Genomic DNA, 15734 nt, shown 5'->3' with positions numbered 1-15734 from the left:
ATGACATTGGTTTTATTTTTATTATTAGTAATATTTTATTTTTTAATTTTATTTTTTTTCCCATATATCTTCTAGTTTTGGGTGTTCTCACTTTAACCTACAGCTGGGGCACTTTTGACTCCAGAGACAGAGGAAGAATTGGTTTCTGCAAACATAAATATGGGGTATTGCAGGCTGCTTCTGGCCAGTTATCTACTGCACAGCATCTGTTGGGATATACTGAAGTGTTTTTGTGCGTGTTTGTGCCCAGACTTACAGCATAAGTTATGACTTAGCAAAATGAATAAATGAATGCTTGGGGTCTGCAGGCTGCTACCAATGCTGATTCAGAACCTCTAGTTAATAGCTCAATGATCTTGGAAAGTGTGTGGGGGGGAACGTGTTGTGGGAAAATTGCTGCTTGAGTGATCAGTATGGTAAGCTGTTTGGGGATTAAAGTTTGTATCATGCATGTTTTGATCATGTTCCTTTTGTTTTCTGTGTATTACTGACAGGGTAAGGAGAGAAAATAACTCTTCATTTTCTTGGCCCAGGTGAATACCTTGGCATGTATAGAATATATAACAGATTTTTTTGTGATTACAGTGTGTATTGTGATAAGATAGTAAAAATAAAAGGGGATGCCATCACAAACTGATCAAGGGCAGACTGATACAGAGGGAGTTTTAACACTTGAGATTTAACTTGGTTAATTCCATAGATGCATCCAAGTTGTCTGGATAAACACCTCCCACAGGTCTTGTTTTTCTTTTATTATTCCATTTGCCAGGAACCAGAAATACTTAGAGCTGGTTATCACAGTCAGCCTCTGGAAAGGTGTATCAAGGGGATTAGTATGAAGCTGTAGATATTTGTTGCAATGAGAACAGCTACGTATGAAAGTGCTGTGAGCAAATTAGTCATGAAAAACCAAAGCCTGAGCATGTTATTAAATTCAACCCATGGGTAGCAGCAGGTCTAAAGCTCACCATTTGTTTTCAAGCCTCAATGTGGGAACTTTGGGTTTCCTCTTAATGACTGACTATAACCTTGACACCATAATAAGAATTAGGACATCCTGGTGCTGATGTGGTTATACTGCAGTTTGTAAGCCATTCATAAATTCTTTGCTTCTATTACTAATACAATGTGTCAAATGGTTTTTCCTGAAAGAGATAACTGTGGCATGTATAAATAATGGGTTTTATGCACCATTTTATGCAACATTAGTTGAAATTACTTATAAAACTTGCTGATTTACCCTGATAAATCTGTTTCTGGTATCTTGTTTCTATTTTTTGTTGTGCTTTCTAGGGTTTATGTGATTTGTTTTTTTGGTTTTTTGTTGTTGTTTTTTTTTAAGTAGATACTTTTTTTCTGGGTTGTAAAGGTCTAAATTTTTGTTTTTCTGTCTTAGAGGACTCAAATAGATCAAGCAGTTTTTACTTTGCTGCACTGTCAAGAAGCTTACATCTCTGAGGCTGATATAGATGAAGAGATGCAGCCTGCTTGTGGTTCTGGTAGTTCTCAGAGTTGGTTTAATGAAAATGCATGATGAATCTTCAATATACTGATGCCACTTATTTAGAGTTGCACGTGCGCTTCAGCTCACAATGGTACTGATTGAGACTTAAATAGAGCTCTGCAAGGCTGTGTCTTGAAAGAAATGTCAAGGCTGAAGGAAAAACTCTGTCTGTCTAATCTATCTATCTCTCCCTCCCTTAAGTAATTTCCTGTAGATGAATTGTTACATTTACAGACCTCTTGGGGCTTTCTTTGGTTGGTTGCTTGGTTTGGTTTTTTGTTTGTTTGCTTTGCATCATTTTGGCTTTTTTTTTATTGGTTGGCTGTTTCTTGAGGGGCACAAGGGTTTTTTTTTTTAGGGGTGAGGATGTGTGTGTGTAAATTTACTTACTGCCTAATTTCAAACCAAACTGACTTATTTTTGTCAAAGATGCTTTGTGTCAGGTGCATACATCCAGCTACAAATACCAAGTCTTAATACTCCTGAGTCTGTATAATACAGACAATTACCAGATGGTCCTGGTCAAAAATATGCATATCTAGAGTAGATTCTCAGGAAAAAATATTTCCATGATGTTGCTGTATTGGGAAACCTGGAAGCTCAGGTGGTAGTCTGGTCTTAGGAAATGGCCATAGGTCCTGTATTTCTGAGAAATGAAGTATTGTTGTTAAAAAGGTGTTGATATTGCCTCAGAGTTACTTATAGTATGAGAAGGAAATGATGATACTTCTATAGGACTGGTAATGTTTTAACTGCTTCTCTTCAGGAATACTGCAGCAAATCTGGTCTTATGCTTTCCATTATAAAGTGCTAGATGAACTGTAGGCTGCAGCAGTAAAGGGTAAAGTTTTAATGCTGATGACACTCAGTGGGATACACAGGCAGTAAATGCATGAAGCAACCTCCAAGCAGAGGATAGTTACCGTAGGTGTCAGTTTGTTCCCAAAGAAAAGTACAGCTTGGAACAGACTTGGTACAAAGGAATTCACTTTGGCAGGTCCTATTTATGGATCTATATTTGTACTCTGCTGCTTAATCTTCCAGTGCTTTGAGGGGCAGCTGAAGGAAATCTGTTTGCTTTCTGACCCTATATAAAAGTATTGGATAGTGTTAAAAATTCAGAGTTGGCTTTTTGTAAAATTACAGAAAAAGAATTTGGGCAAGGTTAAGGCTGGCTTTGTAGCTCATGGGGGAGGGAAGATGGATATGATCTATAAGAATGCTGTATAGAGCATATGTTCTGTCTACTGCTTTTAATCACTGAAGTCACCTGCATCTTGACAGACAACTACTGTCACTATTACTTCAGTCTTAATTGTTCAAGAAGACACAAATGAATTAAGTTGCCACTTGCCATTATTCGAATATTGTCCAAAGGAGATTAATTGAGCCTGGTTTACAGAGCTTGTATCATGTCTGTTTTGGAACTATTTGCTAGAACGCCACATTTATATTAGTTCACTGCACACAGTTGTGCTCAGAATTTATGGCTAATTGACTGGGCTTTTAAAGCTCTGTCTAAAAATATCTGCACACAGTTTTAGTTCAGTTTTCTGTGATTACTAAGGGAATCTGATCTGAAAATGTGATTACTTTGGAAAATCCAACCACACAGTGCTAATAATACATGTTTGGAATTAGGAAAAAAAAGAATGTCTGTGTTACTATTGGAGTTATTTAATAGTGCTTAACATCTTTATTGACACTGCAGAGATGTAGCAGCGCTCTGCTTTGTGTACATGTATGTGGATTGCACTTAAGTTTCTGCTTTTCCTGTTGGTCTCTGCAAAATGGACAGTGCCACATTCTCACAGAACTGAAGATCCAGGTTTTTTATCAAGCCTTTAGAATATGCCTGATCAGGACATCCTAGCTCTTGTTCCAAGGTAGTAAACAGACATGGTTTGGTAGCTGAACAGTGGTGTTAATACTTCTGGGATTGCTCACTACTCTCTTTTTTAATGTCAATCAGTGAAGGGTAAACCTGGGTTAAAAAGGCAGCTGCTTACTGGCCAGACCTTTTGTTGACACTCAGTATTTCCCTGCAAGCTCGTCAATGGTAATATTGAGACAAATAGAACTGTAAAGCTTCCTGTATACATGCAAAGGAGGATATAAACCAGTGCATTTTGTCTTGTCTGTTTTATCACTGTCATATTGATTTATTCTGTAGCTGTTAAGCTTCCCCCCAAGCTTCCTCTCCTGCTTTCAGTCTTCCTTTTATTTCTCTTGCCCAACACTGATGAACACTGCAGGATTTGTTGACAGAACTGTTTGGCACTGACAGGCAAGGCTTGTTTAGAGTTGAATTTCCTGAAGACTTTGTTTCTCTGTTATTTTCGTAAATATCTTCCCTTTTGCTTTTTAGATCACATGTAGGTATAGTTTAGCTAGGAAAACCTGTTCTAGAGAGTCATATCTTCTTAGGTAATGGAGATAACTCCTGGAAAATAAGTGAAGATTTTCTTGAATGGCCTGTAAACTGGAAAGTAGGCAGCTCCGCTCCCCTCACCTTGCATTCCTGTAGGCAGAAACACATTAGACAAATTAGAAGGGTAAGAACAAAATATTTACCTATGTGCTTATTTATTTTGTTCCATTTTCCATTTGTCTTCTCCTGACTGTGTGTCAGAAAAGTCCTGGCATAGGTCCAGCTCAGCAATGCTGTATGTGTTGGGTCTTGACTGGGAATAAATTTTTACAATAGGGAGACAGACTTCTCTTGCATGGGTGATACTGTAGGTACAGTTAATGCTCCAGTGTGTTTGTAGTCCCAAACAGACTGGCATTCCTCAGGAGACTTGTAGATAGATGTTGAAGACTAAGAAGGCTAATCTCAGTTCAGAAATTTTCTGTGCATTATGGCTCTGTTTAATGCTTTGCATGTGCTGTGAAAGTATAACTTGAACTAATCACTATGCAAGATCTTCCAGAAATAAGGTGTCCAAAAAAGATGGGGTATGTTCACAGGTCAAAAAGCAGTCACCATTTGCTTTTAGTTCTAACTCTGTGTCATGGTTGTTAACACACAGGAATCACTTCAGTGCCAGCTACAGGAATTACTACAGTAGTTCCTGTACTTGTCATTGATGAGGCTGTGTCTTGAATTCTGGGATTAGTTTTGGGCTCTTCACTGCAAGAAAGGCATGGAAGTGCTGGATCAAGTCCAGAGAAGGTCAACAAAGCTGGGGAAGGATCTGGAAGACAAGCTTATGAGGGGTGGCCGAGGCAGCTGGGGGTGTTTAGTCTGGAGAAGAGGAGGCTCAGGGGAAACCTTATTGTTCTCTACAACTGACTGAAAGTAGGTTGGAGCCAGGTGGGGGTCTGTGTCCTTTCCCAGGTAACAAGCAGCAAGAAAAGAGGAAATGACCTCAAACTGTGCCAAAGGAGGTTTACATTATTTGGAAAAATTTCTTCACTGAAAGGATAGTCAAGCATTGGAACGGGCTGTCCTGGGAAGTGTTAAAAATCCATGTAGATGTGACACTTAAAGACATGGTTTAGTGGTGGACTTGATGATCTAAAAGAGCTTTTTGTATCCTAATAATTCTCTGTTCACTGTGAGTCATCCTGTTTGCCAGCATTTTGCATATGCTTCTGGCTGTGTTTCTAAGTGGCTGACTTTGGGTGCACCAACCTGTCTGGAAGACTTTAATTCCACATTAAGAGGTGGCTGTAGGTAAATGACCCAGACTTTCTGTCAGTAATCTGCCTAGGACACGTCTAAGTTTGGATAAATAATGAATGCCTTTGAGGGAGAACATGACAGGGAATGTTTGATGTGGTGTAGAGGAGGCTTCAGGATATGTCTGGAGTATGCAAGAGGAGTAGAAATGCACTGAGGAAAATAGTTATGTATTCAGCTGTCACTGAGAAAAGATCCTACCAGAACAAGATAAACAGCTTTCTGAGCTCAGTCAGCTGCACCACCTGGACTGGTTGATACTGAAGATTACATGTCATCTTTGTGAACCACTACTCCTCAGAAAAGAGTATTTGTATCCAAGATGTTCCAAGGGACTTGTTTTGAAATCTGTCTTACCTCTAACAATTGAAACACCTTTCATGATCTGTGTTTGCAAACAAAACATTTGATTTGTGATTGAGTTAAAGGTGTTAGACAAATCAAACCCAAATGTCATCTTTACATTTGTTTTCTGAAAATTAATTATAAAACTAATTTTAGTCTGATTAAGACTAGTTATTGTATTAGTAGAACAAAATCAGAGTTGTTACTATTCCAACATATTTTCAACCTCCTGAACTGACTAGCAAAAATTAGTTATTATACAATACTGTCTGTCACTATTGGCTGTAAGTGGTGTCTAACTGAAAACATTTGGTTTGACTATATACAGTTCTTGGTCACTTTTTCCACAAACAGAGGCAATGGGCTTAGAGTAGCTCTGTGAGTAGATCAGTTGACTAGAACAGCAACCTAACCTAATCAGGATGGCAGCCTCCAGCTCTGGGAGGAAAGCAGATGTTATAGAAAATAGGAGGAGGTTCTGGTATGAGACATGACAGATACAAGCCTTTGTTGCACCTTAGAGAGACTTCTACTGATGACCAGTCTTGGCTGCCTTTGTAAATTGCTGTGGTGCCTCTCAGGTGACACTGTGTCTGTCTGGAACCACTGGCTTGGTCACCTTGTTGTTAAAATGGATTGGAGCGCATCAGGCATGTGGCCATAAAAGAACTGCTGTGGTACCTTGTCTCTGCTTTTACAGCAGTTTTTGTATAAAGAAAAGACACAGCTGTGACCTGCACTAATGAGTTCAGTCAAACATGTTCGGAAAAGTCCAGAAAACCATTGGCACCTGCAAGGAGGTAAACTAGAGAGTATTTGGCACACAGTCAAGGTGAGGGAGATTTGCTCCCTGTTTCTTTCAGAGCTGTCATCCAAAAACTTGTTTGTGAGAAGTCTGCAAACAACACAGTGTGCATCATGGGCTTACTCACCCAGCAGCATGTTGCTGTGCATGTTCAACACAGCACCCACCCAGTGCTCATGCTGCAGCATTATATCAATTAGCAAGTGATGATCATAGATGACTTCTGATACAAGTGGCACCCAAGTTCTCTCTTCTTTTATTTTTCTCCCTCTAGGCAGGAAGATCCACCAAGACCTTTTTTGCTGCACTCCTGCTTGAGGAGCTCTGATGAAGAAGTAAGATTTCTGCAAAAATGTTCTCAAGTTCTGGTGTATTGTCTCCTACCCTCAAAGGATGTCCAGTCTGTCAGCTTGCGCATAGTCCTTGCAGAAATACTTGCAACAAAAGGTAGATGAAAGATAAGAGATGGTTAACCATTTGTACATGTACAATGTTAGCAATTACAAAGTTGTCATGTCTTTGATGCTTTGCTTTTACATTCTGAAATTTAATTTCTGTGATAAGCCAGTAAGACACTATATTCACAAAATCAAGAATATACTTACTTAACTCTCATGATTTGATGCCAGGCTGTTTATCACATTTCAGGATAAAATACAATTTGTCCTTTCTCATTCTCTATTTCTCCATAGAGGAATACTTTTGCAGTTTTCCTTGGCATTATTTATAGTGATTATATGAATAATTCTGGCCTTTTATATTTCATTCAGATGAATAAGCACATCCTTAAATCTGTGGATCCTATAACTGAATCATGATATTATATTTAATTCATTATTTTACACTTTGATTTATCCAGTGTGTTTTTTTAAATTGGGGGATTTCTAGTTTGCTTTTATGAGCTACACTTTATAGATATGGTATGCATTTTTTGTCACTGTCAAATTCAGAAATTTTTGAAGTCCCAAGTATATTACGCAATCCAGTTTAGTTTCATTTATACTGGCTATAATGTCATAGACTTCAGAGCACACAGCATAAAGAACAAAAACACTTGGAATATTCCAAATAGAGCTCAGCTTTGTCGATGTACATCAATTTCTGTAATAGAATAACCAGTTTTATCAAGAAGGTATATGCAATCTCAAACGTACTGTGTGGTCCAGAAGACTGGTTTTGGATTTTTTTGATGTTTATCAACTTGGATATTTACTTTTGCCTTTTATCTGTAGTTTTCATTTGCAAGACTGCAGTTATTCTTCAAGATAAGGATTTTGTTCTAAAATATTTTTTTATAATATATATATAATATATAATATTTTATTACTCTCCAGTGCTGAAACCAGTGGTGGAACTGCTCAGTGATCCAGATTACATTAACCGAATGCTACTCAGCCAGCTGGAGTACAGAGAACAGATGAATGAGCATCAGAAGAAAGACTACACATATGCTCCTTCTTACGAGGAGTTCATCAAGCTCATTAACAGCAGCTCCGATGTTGAGTTCCTGAAACAGCTGAGGTATTTAGTGTTTCACTGTAGCTCATTCAAAACTGAACATGCTTCTTTTCCAGCACATTACTAAGATTTGAATGAATTGTGATTTTTCTTTTTAAATTTAGTTTTAGATTTCTTTTTTTTTGGTGAAGTAGGGATAGTAAGGATGATAAGCTACAACATTTGTTAGATCTCTAATGTAATCAGCATTTTAGCTCAGTGGCAGAAAATGCATAAAAGTTTTGCTTAGTAGTGTACTGGAGATGATTGTGCTGTTGAAATGGATAAATGCTTGAAATGTATGAAAGGCATACTGAACTCTTCTTTGTAATTTTCCTCTGTGGAGTTAGATGAAATATGTTGAATTCCTGTTAGTGTGGATGGTTTTCTCCTCGTTATCTTTATGAATTATGACTGCTCAGGGTGGTCTGGTGACTGTGAACTCTAGTGACCTTAGGGACACTGAGCATTCAGAGCAGCTTGCTGTGATTCTGTGGCATGGAAAGAAGGGGTTTGAGTTCCAGCACATTTTACCACTGGATGAGAGGTTTTCCTGGACTATTGCAGGGATGTGTTTCTCAGTTGCATCCTTCTTAACCTTATTAATGAGCTCTACAGAATTTGCTAAAAACAGAAAAAACATCACTGAGCTCCTACATATCACGAGTCTTGTTTTCTAATGCAAATAGCATCACTGCTCACTCTTAGACTAATTCCACTCCTAGTCTCATCTCTTTCTCTTTATTTCTTTCCTCTTAATATGAGTTATTACCTGCATCTCATGCCTGCTTGCCCAAGAATCAGTTGTTTATGCTTGCCTTATCTTCACAGCTGTTTCTCCTCTGATTTCTGATTTATGTGAAAGGATAAGGAACAACTGACTGGGAAGCAGGGAACAGAGATATACTGTTGTTGTACAACCTCCCTAGATGTCCTTGCGTTGGTTTTGTTGAGCAGAGCAAAGCTTTGGAGGATCCCTGTAACAATTTTTGGAGTGTTTGTCCTAAGCTCTTACCACCAGCCAGAACTGGTAGTTTTTCCTATTCCCAACTCACCTCTGTTGCTGCTGCAGGCCAGCTTTTTCTCTTCCCAAATGACTGCAGCAACATCTAAAATACACATGCATATTGATTACATTTGCTGAATTCTGTGTCATCTCTTGTGACCCTGAACTTCTGATAGATAGGCTTGGCTTGATCAGGCCGAGAGGTGGCTTACTGGGATGGAGTATGCTGGCTTCGTAAATAACATCGTACTTCCTCTTGTTTGTCTCTTTGATTCTGAAACCACTTGCATTTCTGATATAGGAAAATTCATTTAGGTGATGGTGAAATGGTTCTGTTGCTTGGCTACTTATTGTTCATCTGCTGTAAAATTTGCTCTTTACTCTGGGAGAGTGTGCCTTTCCTGAGAGCAGAAATTAGTCTCTATTAGACTCTGCCTAAAACCTAATTGACACATTTATTAGCATAATCACACTAATGGATTTGCTTGTTTCGAAAGAAACCAAACTCTTATGTTGTTGTTGTTCAAGCACATTCATGCTTAGTGTGTTCTCTTTTTAGCTGATAGGTCACTTTAAATTGCATTCTTTAATACCAGAGAGCAGATCTGCTTTATGAAATAATGTGGTTTTGGCTGCACCTAGGTTATTCCTTTCTAGTCTATGAAGTCCAACTGCCATCATCTTGATATGTGTTCCTCTACGCGCTACAAAATGTTGATCAGTCTGAGCTGATCAGTATTTTAATGGAAACTGTCTGAGAAAATGTATCTTCTTTTTGAAGATGAATAGTATTTGATTTTGGGGGCAGTGTTCTTCCTTCCTCTGTTTATACAGAGCCAGTCTCTTGGACAGTGGTTGAAGGGCATTTCCTGTGGGAGAAGGCATTCCCATTCTCTTTGTGCTCCAGCACTGTGGGAGTACTAAGACAGAGATGGGCCAACCTGTAGTCATCTCAAATTTCTGTAGTCTATTTGGCAAAGCTTTCATAATTAACCAGTGAAAGCTTGCAGATTTGCATTAACACAGCTAAACAGTGGTCCCTATATGGATTGAAAAAAAACAAAAACAAAATGGGTGGTACTTGGCTATAATTCACAACACTGAACCACAGGGCAAATCTATAAAGAAGGAGTTAAGAGGAAGAAACAAATAAGCTGTTGTGTACTTATCACTGAGGAGCACAGTAAGATTCTGTTGGGGTGATGGGAATGGGGAAAATGCCTCCAGTTCTCTTATAACAAATAAATTACTGGCATGTTTTACTTAAACAGAGTCTCCCAGTTTGATGCTATTCTGGGTAATTATGCTTATCAAGAATTCCTTTTCTTTGTTTTATTTGGAAATAATTTTTCAGTGTCTGTTCTAAGCTAGTGCATGGCATTCATGAACTCTAAGCCTCCCCCTGTTACTTGTAATGTGACAGATAGCATCTTGGTAAAGAGCACACACAAGCAGTAGCAATTTTCCGTGTAAGCTTAGCTTGGAGGGAAACTTATCTGAAGGCCCTACAGTTGCTGGGAACTCGTTATTTTGTATTAAACATTCCTGTCATGCTTATCTTTGCAGATTCATTATTATCTATTTAATAAAATAAAGATAAAATACCTTGCTAAGTTCAAGAGGCCATGAGACACTGATAAACATTTCCTCAGACTCTTGATTGACCACAGTCAAGAAGGCCTGGACTTCTGGGTTCTCCTTGATGTATGCAGGCTGATTTCATTAACAGAGTTTTGCTAGGCTTTCTTGTGATTATAGCCAGGTATTCTTGGTGGGGAAGGCAGGGAAAAGCTCTGGCTGGTTCAGTGGAAACCTGTGGGTGAAAAGTGTGTGTTTCTCTCATCCAGGAAGTTGGAAAAGAGGGAGGTTATGTGGGTCTCCTTGTAAGCAAGTGTAAAGCTCTGTGCTGTGCAAACAGCTCTCCCTGAAATGATAATAATGGTGCTAGGATTTTCTGAATCTTGTTTTGCTCCTAGCTTACAAGCGCTACCTTAAGAAGAAATATTGTAGTGATTTTCTGCATTGCTTTTTGGAATGTATTTAAATATTTAAATATTTAAATTGCAGTAACTACTTAATATTAATTTTGGAGAACTTTGTTTCATAATTTGTTTGTATCTATAGTGAACCACTAATATTTAGTCACTTAATCTCTTGAACATAATTACTGTTTTTGTGGAAATATCCCTTTAATTTTTATCGAGAAATCAGGGGAGACAATATTTTCATAAATGGGAAGTTGCTGATTTCTGGGGAGCTGTTTTGGGGATTTTTGTTTGTTTTCCTATCATGCCTTTACCATCTGAAAAGTTGATTTTGTTGAGAGGAATGGGGTGAGGAAAACAAACCAACAAAGCTTTCACAGAAAGGAACATTGTATGGTTATTCACAAATGTCCTTCAAACTCACTCTTCCTAATGTTTCATTTCTTTGATGCTTGTCATGAGGGGAGGCAGACTTTTATTCCTGTATTACCAAGTTTTCACAGAGAGTGTTGTCTTTCAAGAAGAAAAAGTGAAATGGTAAAATTTCACCTTCGTTTCCCCTCAGACTGAAGTCAGTATGGATTAATTGGAATTCTGCTACAAATAAGGAAGAAAAGATGAATTCTTTCACATCAGATGTGAAACATTTACTTTCTCTGTCAGAAGTAGACCAGAGATAAGAGACATGCTGAGTTAAAAACATTGAGTTGAGAAAAAATAGTGGTAAGGAAATAAGCTGGATAGTTTTTATTCTGCTCTCAGGATCAGCATTGTTTTTATTCTGATATTTATTATTACAGCAGCAAAAAGTCACAATTCATGGTAAGAAAGACCATTACTACCGGCTTTATATCATCTTTTACCTAAGAAACGAGAGAAATGAATGAATATAAGAAAGAATAGGGAAGAAAGAAGTAATGTGGATGTGAGACCATGAAAGGTCCAGTTTATCAAGTACAGTCACTTCTTAGAAATTAAATTAATACATCACGTTTAAAATGTCTTTAGATGTTTATTCACCAACCACAGAACATCTAGCAGCTAGAATATTTGGAACAGTTACAGGGAGAAAAGGGTCATGTTCTGTCAGTGTAGCATGAGGATGTTTCCGTGGTGCAGTGTTGTACAGCACTCCCAATGAGTAGTTGCAGCAATAGCCTGGTGCTTAGGAGTAACAGACTACATAGAATCTTTGGGCATGTAACTCCAAGCATCTCCCATACTTAAAGTAATTGAACAGGAAAAAAGATGCTGTGTTAAGTATTGGTAATAAAACCATGTGAAATGGTGAATGTGAACAAATGGGCATAAATCTGGAAGGAAAAAAGTTGCAAGATAAGTGGGAATTACCTTCCATGTGCAGTTAGTTGTCTGTACCTTGTTTGATAAATTCATGATTTCACAGCCTACAACACCTGAGTGAGGTGAATGAGTGTCATTGCAGTGCATTTACAGATCACATAGTCAATGCATCAAAAGTCTAAGCTACCCTGAACAACTTGGGAAGTCTTTGTCTGAGTGGAGAATTAACTGTGGGACTTCCTACACACCACACCACCACCCTTACTATGGGGCTGTTCTTCCTCTGACAGACTGGGCACTGGTGGTGGTGGGTGGAAACAATCAAAATACAGTAATGGCAAACGGAAGTAGTGTTACAAAAATACAGGTTTTCAAATAGGTTTTCAGGTTTCAATTCGATAATTGAAAAATTTGCTACAGAAAAAAAATGTGGAAACATAGTTGTGAGTGTATGCCCTGCATATAAAACTGTGTATACAAAGAGCCAGAGACAGTCACAATCCTGAAAGAGTTATAGGAGACAAGAGAAATGGGGGAAATTGAGTCATGTTGGTGAAAAAAGTTTACATGAAAGAAGGGAAATATGTTTTTAGGATCACACATTCCTTATTAAATGGAGAATAAGTAGTCACAAAAATAGCAGCCTTTCCAGGAGGCTTCAGCTTTCATCTAAGAGTTAACTTGATAGATAGCAAATTGACTGGAATACTTCTTTCTTACCAAAATTAATAGCTACCAAAGTAAGTGCATTGAAAGCAGATATGTTACGACCAGAACCTTGACATTTATGAAAGACTTAACTGACAGTTAAGTGCATAGTATTTATTAGTTACAAAATCAGTTTTACCTAAAATTCAGTTTGCTAGCTGCATTAACTGTCTGCTACTGTGTAGTATAGTTTTAAGTTATAAACATGTTTTAATTATTCCTGGAATGCAGCATTTTGATGTTTTACATATTTTAGTGTAATTTGTTTTTTCTACAAATTCATATATGTTCCATATATGTATGGAGTAGATTAGCTGGAAGAACCTTACAGACAGTTATTTTCTTTCAACTGAACAATCATCCTGGTTTCCTACAGAAAACTTATATTTAATGTTCAGAGTGTGAGTTTATATTGTGTTTACTGATTATTACCTGTCTGTGCAATGCCATCAGTTGAGAGAAGAGGGCAGTGTTATTGTTTGTTGAATGTTTCCTTTTTGTTTCAAGATAATCTCTTTTCCTTGCTCCGTGTGCACAGTGCTCCTTAGGTTGCAGGTATACTGTGACATTAATCTGTTTCTAGGTGAGGAGGAAGTAGAAGTATTTTGTTCTTTGTTAACTCTTAAGTGTGCTGTATGAAGAACGCATTGTAAAAAATTAATACTATGTTTTTTTCTTCTCCTTTCTCTCTCCACCCTTATTCCCTACTGTTTTTAAAATTAGGTATCAAATTGTAGTGGAAATAGTTCAGGCAACCACAATCAGCAACATTCCCCAAGTGAAGAGACAGAAAGGTAAGATTCCATTAAAGTCACATCTGTTGTTTTGATTTTGAAAAGCTGTTTGAACTCGCGCCATATATATGCAATCAGTGTGTGTGAGTTTTTTAGACAGATTTTAGGAATGCTATACCTTTAGTATTTTGGTTCTGTTTAATTTTTCTTAATATTCCAGAAGCTCACATGGTATGATTATCCCCCCAACCTGTCTTCATCTAAGATGTTGGATCATGATGAAGGTCACATCTATGATACACTTATTTTCAGAAGTTGCTGCAACTGGGATTTCTTATGTTACAAATTCATATGCTAATAATCATATTTCCACTTCCTTCTTCATATAATCTGTTCTTCAAAATCTGTCTCTTCTCTTTTTGGAACACAGAAGAAGGAATGATACAGCATAATTTGTCAGTCAGACTTTATTTTGATTCTTCAATGTATTATGTTTATTATTATGTTTTTGAGTTGCAAAAAAGAGTTCTCTTAAATCTTTCTGCAATGATTTGACAATGGCTGCCTTTTTAAAATCAGTGCATGTTACAGTTGTACTTGCATTTCTTACATATACTACTTTTTATGGCTCTCAAAATATGTAAAAACTGAGGTATATCTTTAGGAGATGATCTTAATGGCAAAATTATAGACCAAATCATTGCTTAGGCAGGTGTACTTTAGTTGTATCAATGCATAATAAAAAGGAAACAGATAGTAAAATCAATTTCTTTATAAATAAATCTAGAAGATTTTAGGTTCTCATGAAATCTCTATCTCTCTCTAGGTTAAAAAAATAAATTCTTTTTCTGGTTCCTTATATCAGAAAGGAAAACATTAAAAAGTAATTGAAGTGTAATGAAAAATGCGGAAACAGAAAATGATCATACAGTGGGGTGGGGAAATTCTGGGCAATATGAAGAGCTTGAAGGTCCATGCTGAAGTTTCAGAAAGTGCAAGGTTGTCAACAATCATAATGCTTTCTGTTTGTACTCTAAAATAGAGCTAAATGTGCATTCCAGTAGGATATTTTGCTTGTGTCAAACCAAGATAACAGAAAAAGTAGGCATCACTTTTTATTCAAATGTATGTTATAGAAATAGATATTAATATTTTTCAAATAAAAGGTAATTGAATGGGAAGTCTGTGCCATAAAGTAATAAAATAAGAACAGGGAATTTAACTCTGAGAACATTATGAAAAATCAAATCTTGCTAAGCCTGTATTTCCATTTGTGCTACTGTTGGTCTTTTTGAGGCATTAATTGATTTGGGGAATATTTTTATACAAAACATGGTTCCTACAGTTAATTATTTATTAATTCTCATCTATCTCACTTGAGTTTCTCTGTTTAAATATCTATGCTTCTATATACTGAACAGAAGATGCTTTTTGAAGCTACAACTGTCTGGTAATGCAGAACAGGTACAAAAATATTATAGAGTTGGTGGCATGTGGTCAAGTTGATTTTGCATTTTTATGGGCTCTTGATTTCTACCTGTACTAAAAAAAAAAAACCAAAAAAAACCCTAACAGAAATTTCACCAGCTGGTGCACTGAAGTTTTGTATTATGATATGGACTTCTATTTTTGGTTTGTTCCTATGGTAACCTTGTATATCATTTAAGGGTTGATTACCACTGCTGACTCTGTTAGCCATTGGGACCCTTTTGTTTATTAAACAGCCAACTCTTCTGAAGAAGGTGATGTTTTTTGCTTGACACATGTGAAACAGTATGCCCAACAGAGGCATGCAAATACAATCTTTTTATTGTTCACACAAATTTAAGGCAGATTTTTAATTTCAGTTATTCCACTCATGTTTTCATCTTAACTCTTAGGAGTTAAGAGTTCATCTAAACTCTTAAGAGGGCTATCAAAACTGTAGGGGGGTAAAATCTAATTCTGACGAATGTTTTGTGCCTTATTTTTCCTAGAGAAAGTGGAGACATTTTACCTAATGTGATAATGAATCTAATATGTTCTTGAATTTTAAAAAGAAAAGTTTAGAGGAAAAACTGTGGTGCTCTTCTTAAAACAAATGAAAGCCAACCAAAAAAGCCCAGCACAACTGACTGCTAACATAAAGACTGTTGAAATCTTGTTGAACAGACTACCATGTTA

General features: G+C 37.1%; 1 protein-coding gene across 2 annotated transcripts in view; it reads left to right on the top strand.

Moving 5' to 3' along the window:
- The window catches only part of SNX25 (sorting nexin 25), an 84863-nt gene that overhangs the window by 26396 nt on the left and 42733 nt on the right, over window positions 1-15734 (top strand). For both annotated transcript variants that reach the window (XM_005517664.3, XM_014263137.2), the window contains exons 4-6: window positions 6614-6786; window positions 7674-7860; window positions 13561-13631. In XM_005517664.3, coding sequence (XP_005517721.3) covers window positions 6614-6786; window positions 7674-7860; window positions 13561-13631 — 431 coding nt within the window. The remainder of the gene's footprint in view (window positions 1-6613; window positions 6787-7673; window positions 7861-13560; window positions 13632-15734) is intronic.

This window comes from Pseudopodoces humilis, chromosome 6 (genome assembly GCF_049639895.1).
Source record: "Pseudopodoces humilis isolate 2021_Gansu_Grassland_sample_001 chromosome 6, ASM4963989v1, whole genome shotgun sequence".
Lineage (NCBI taxonomy): Eukaryota > Metazoa > Chordata > Aves > Passeriformes > Paridae > Pseudopodoces > Pseudopodoces humilis.
The sequence above is the reverse complement of the archived record's forward strand: the minus strand, read 5'-3'. Positions and strand labels throughout refer to the sequence as shown.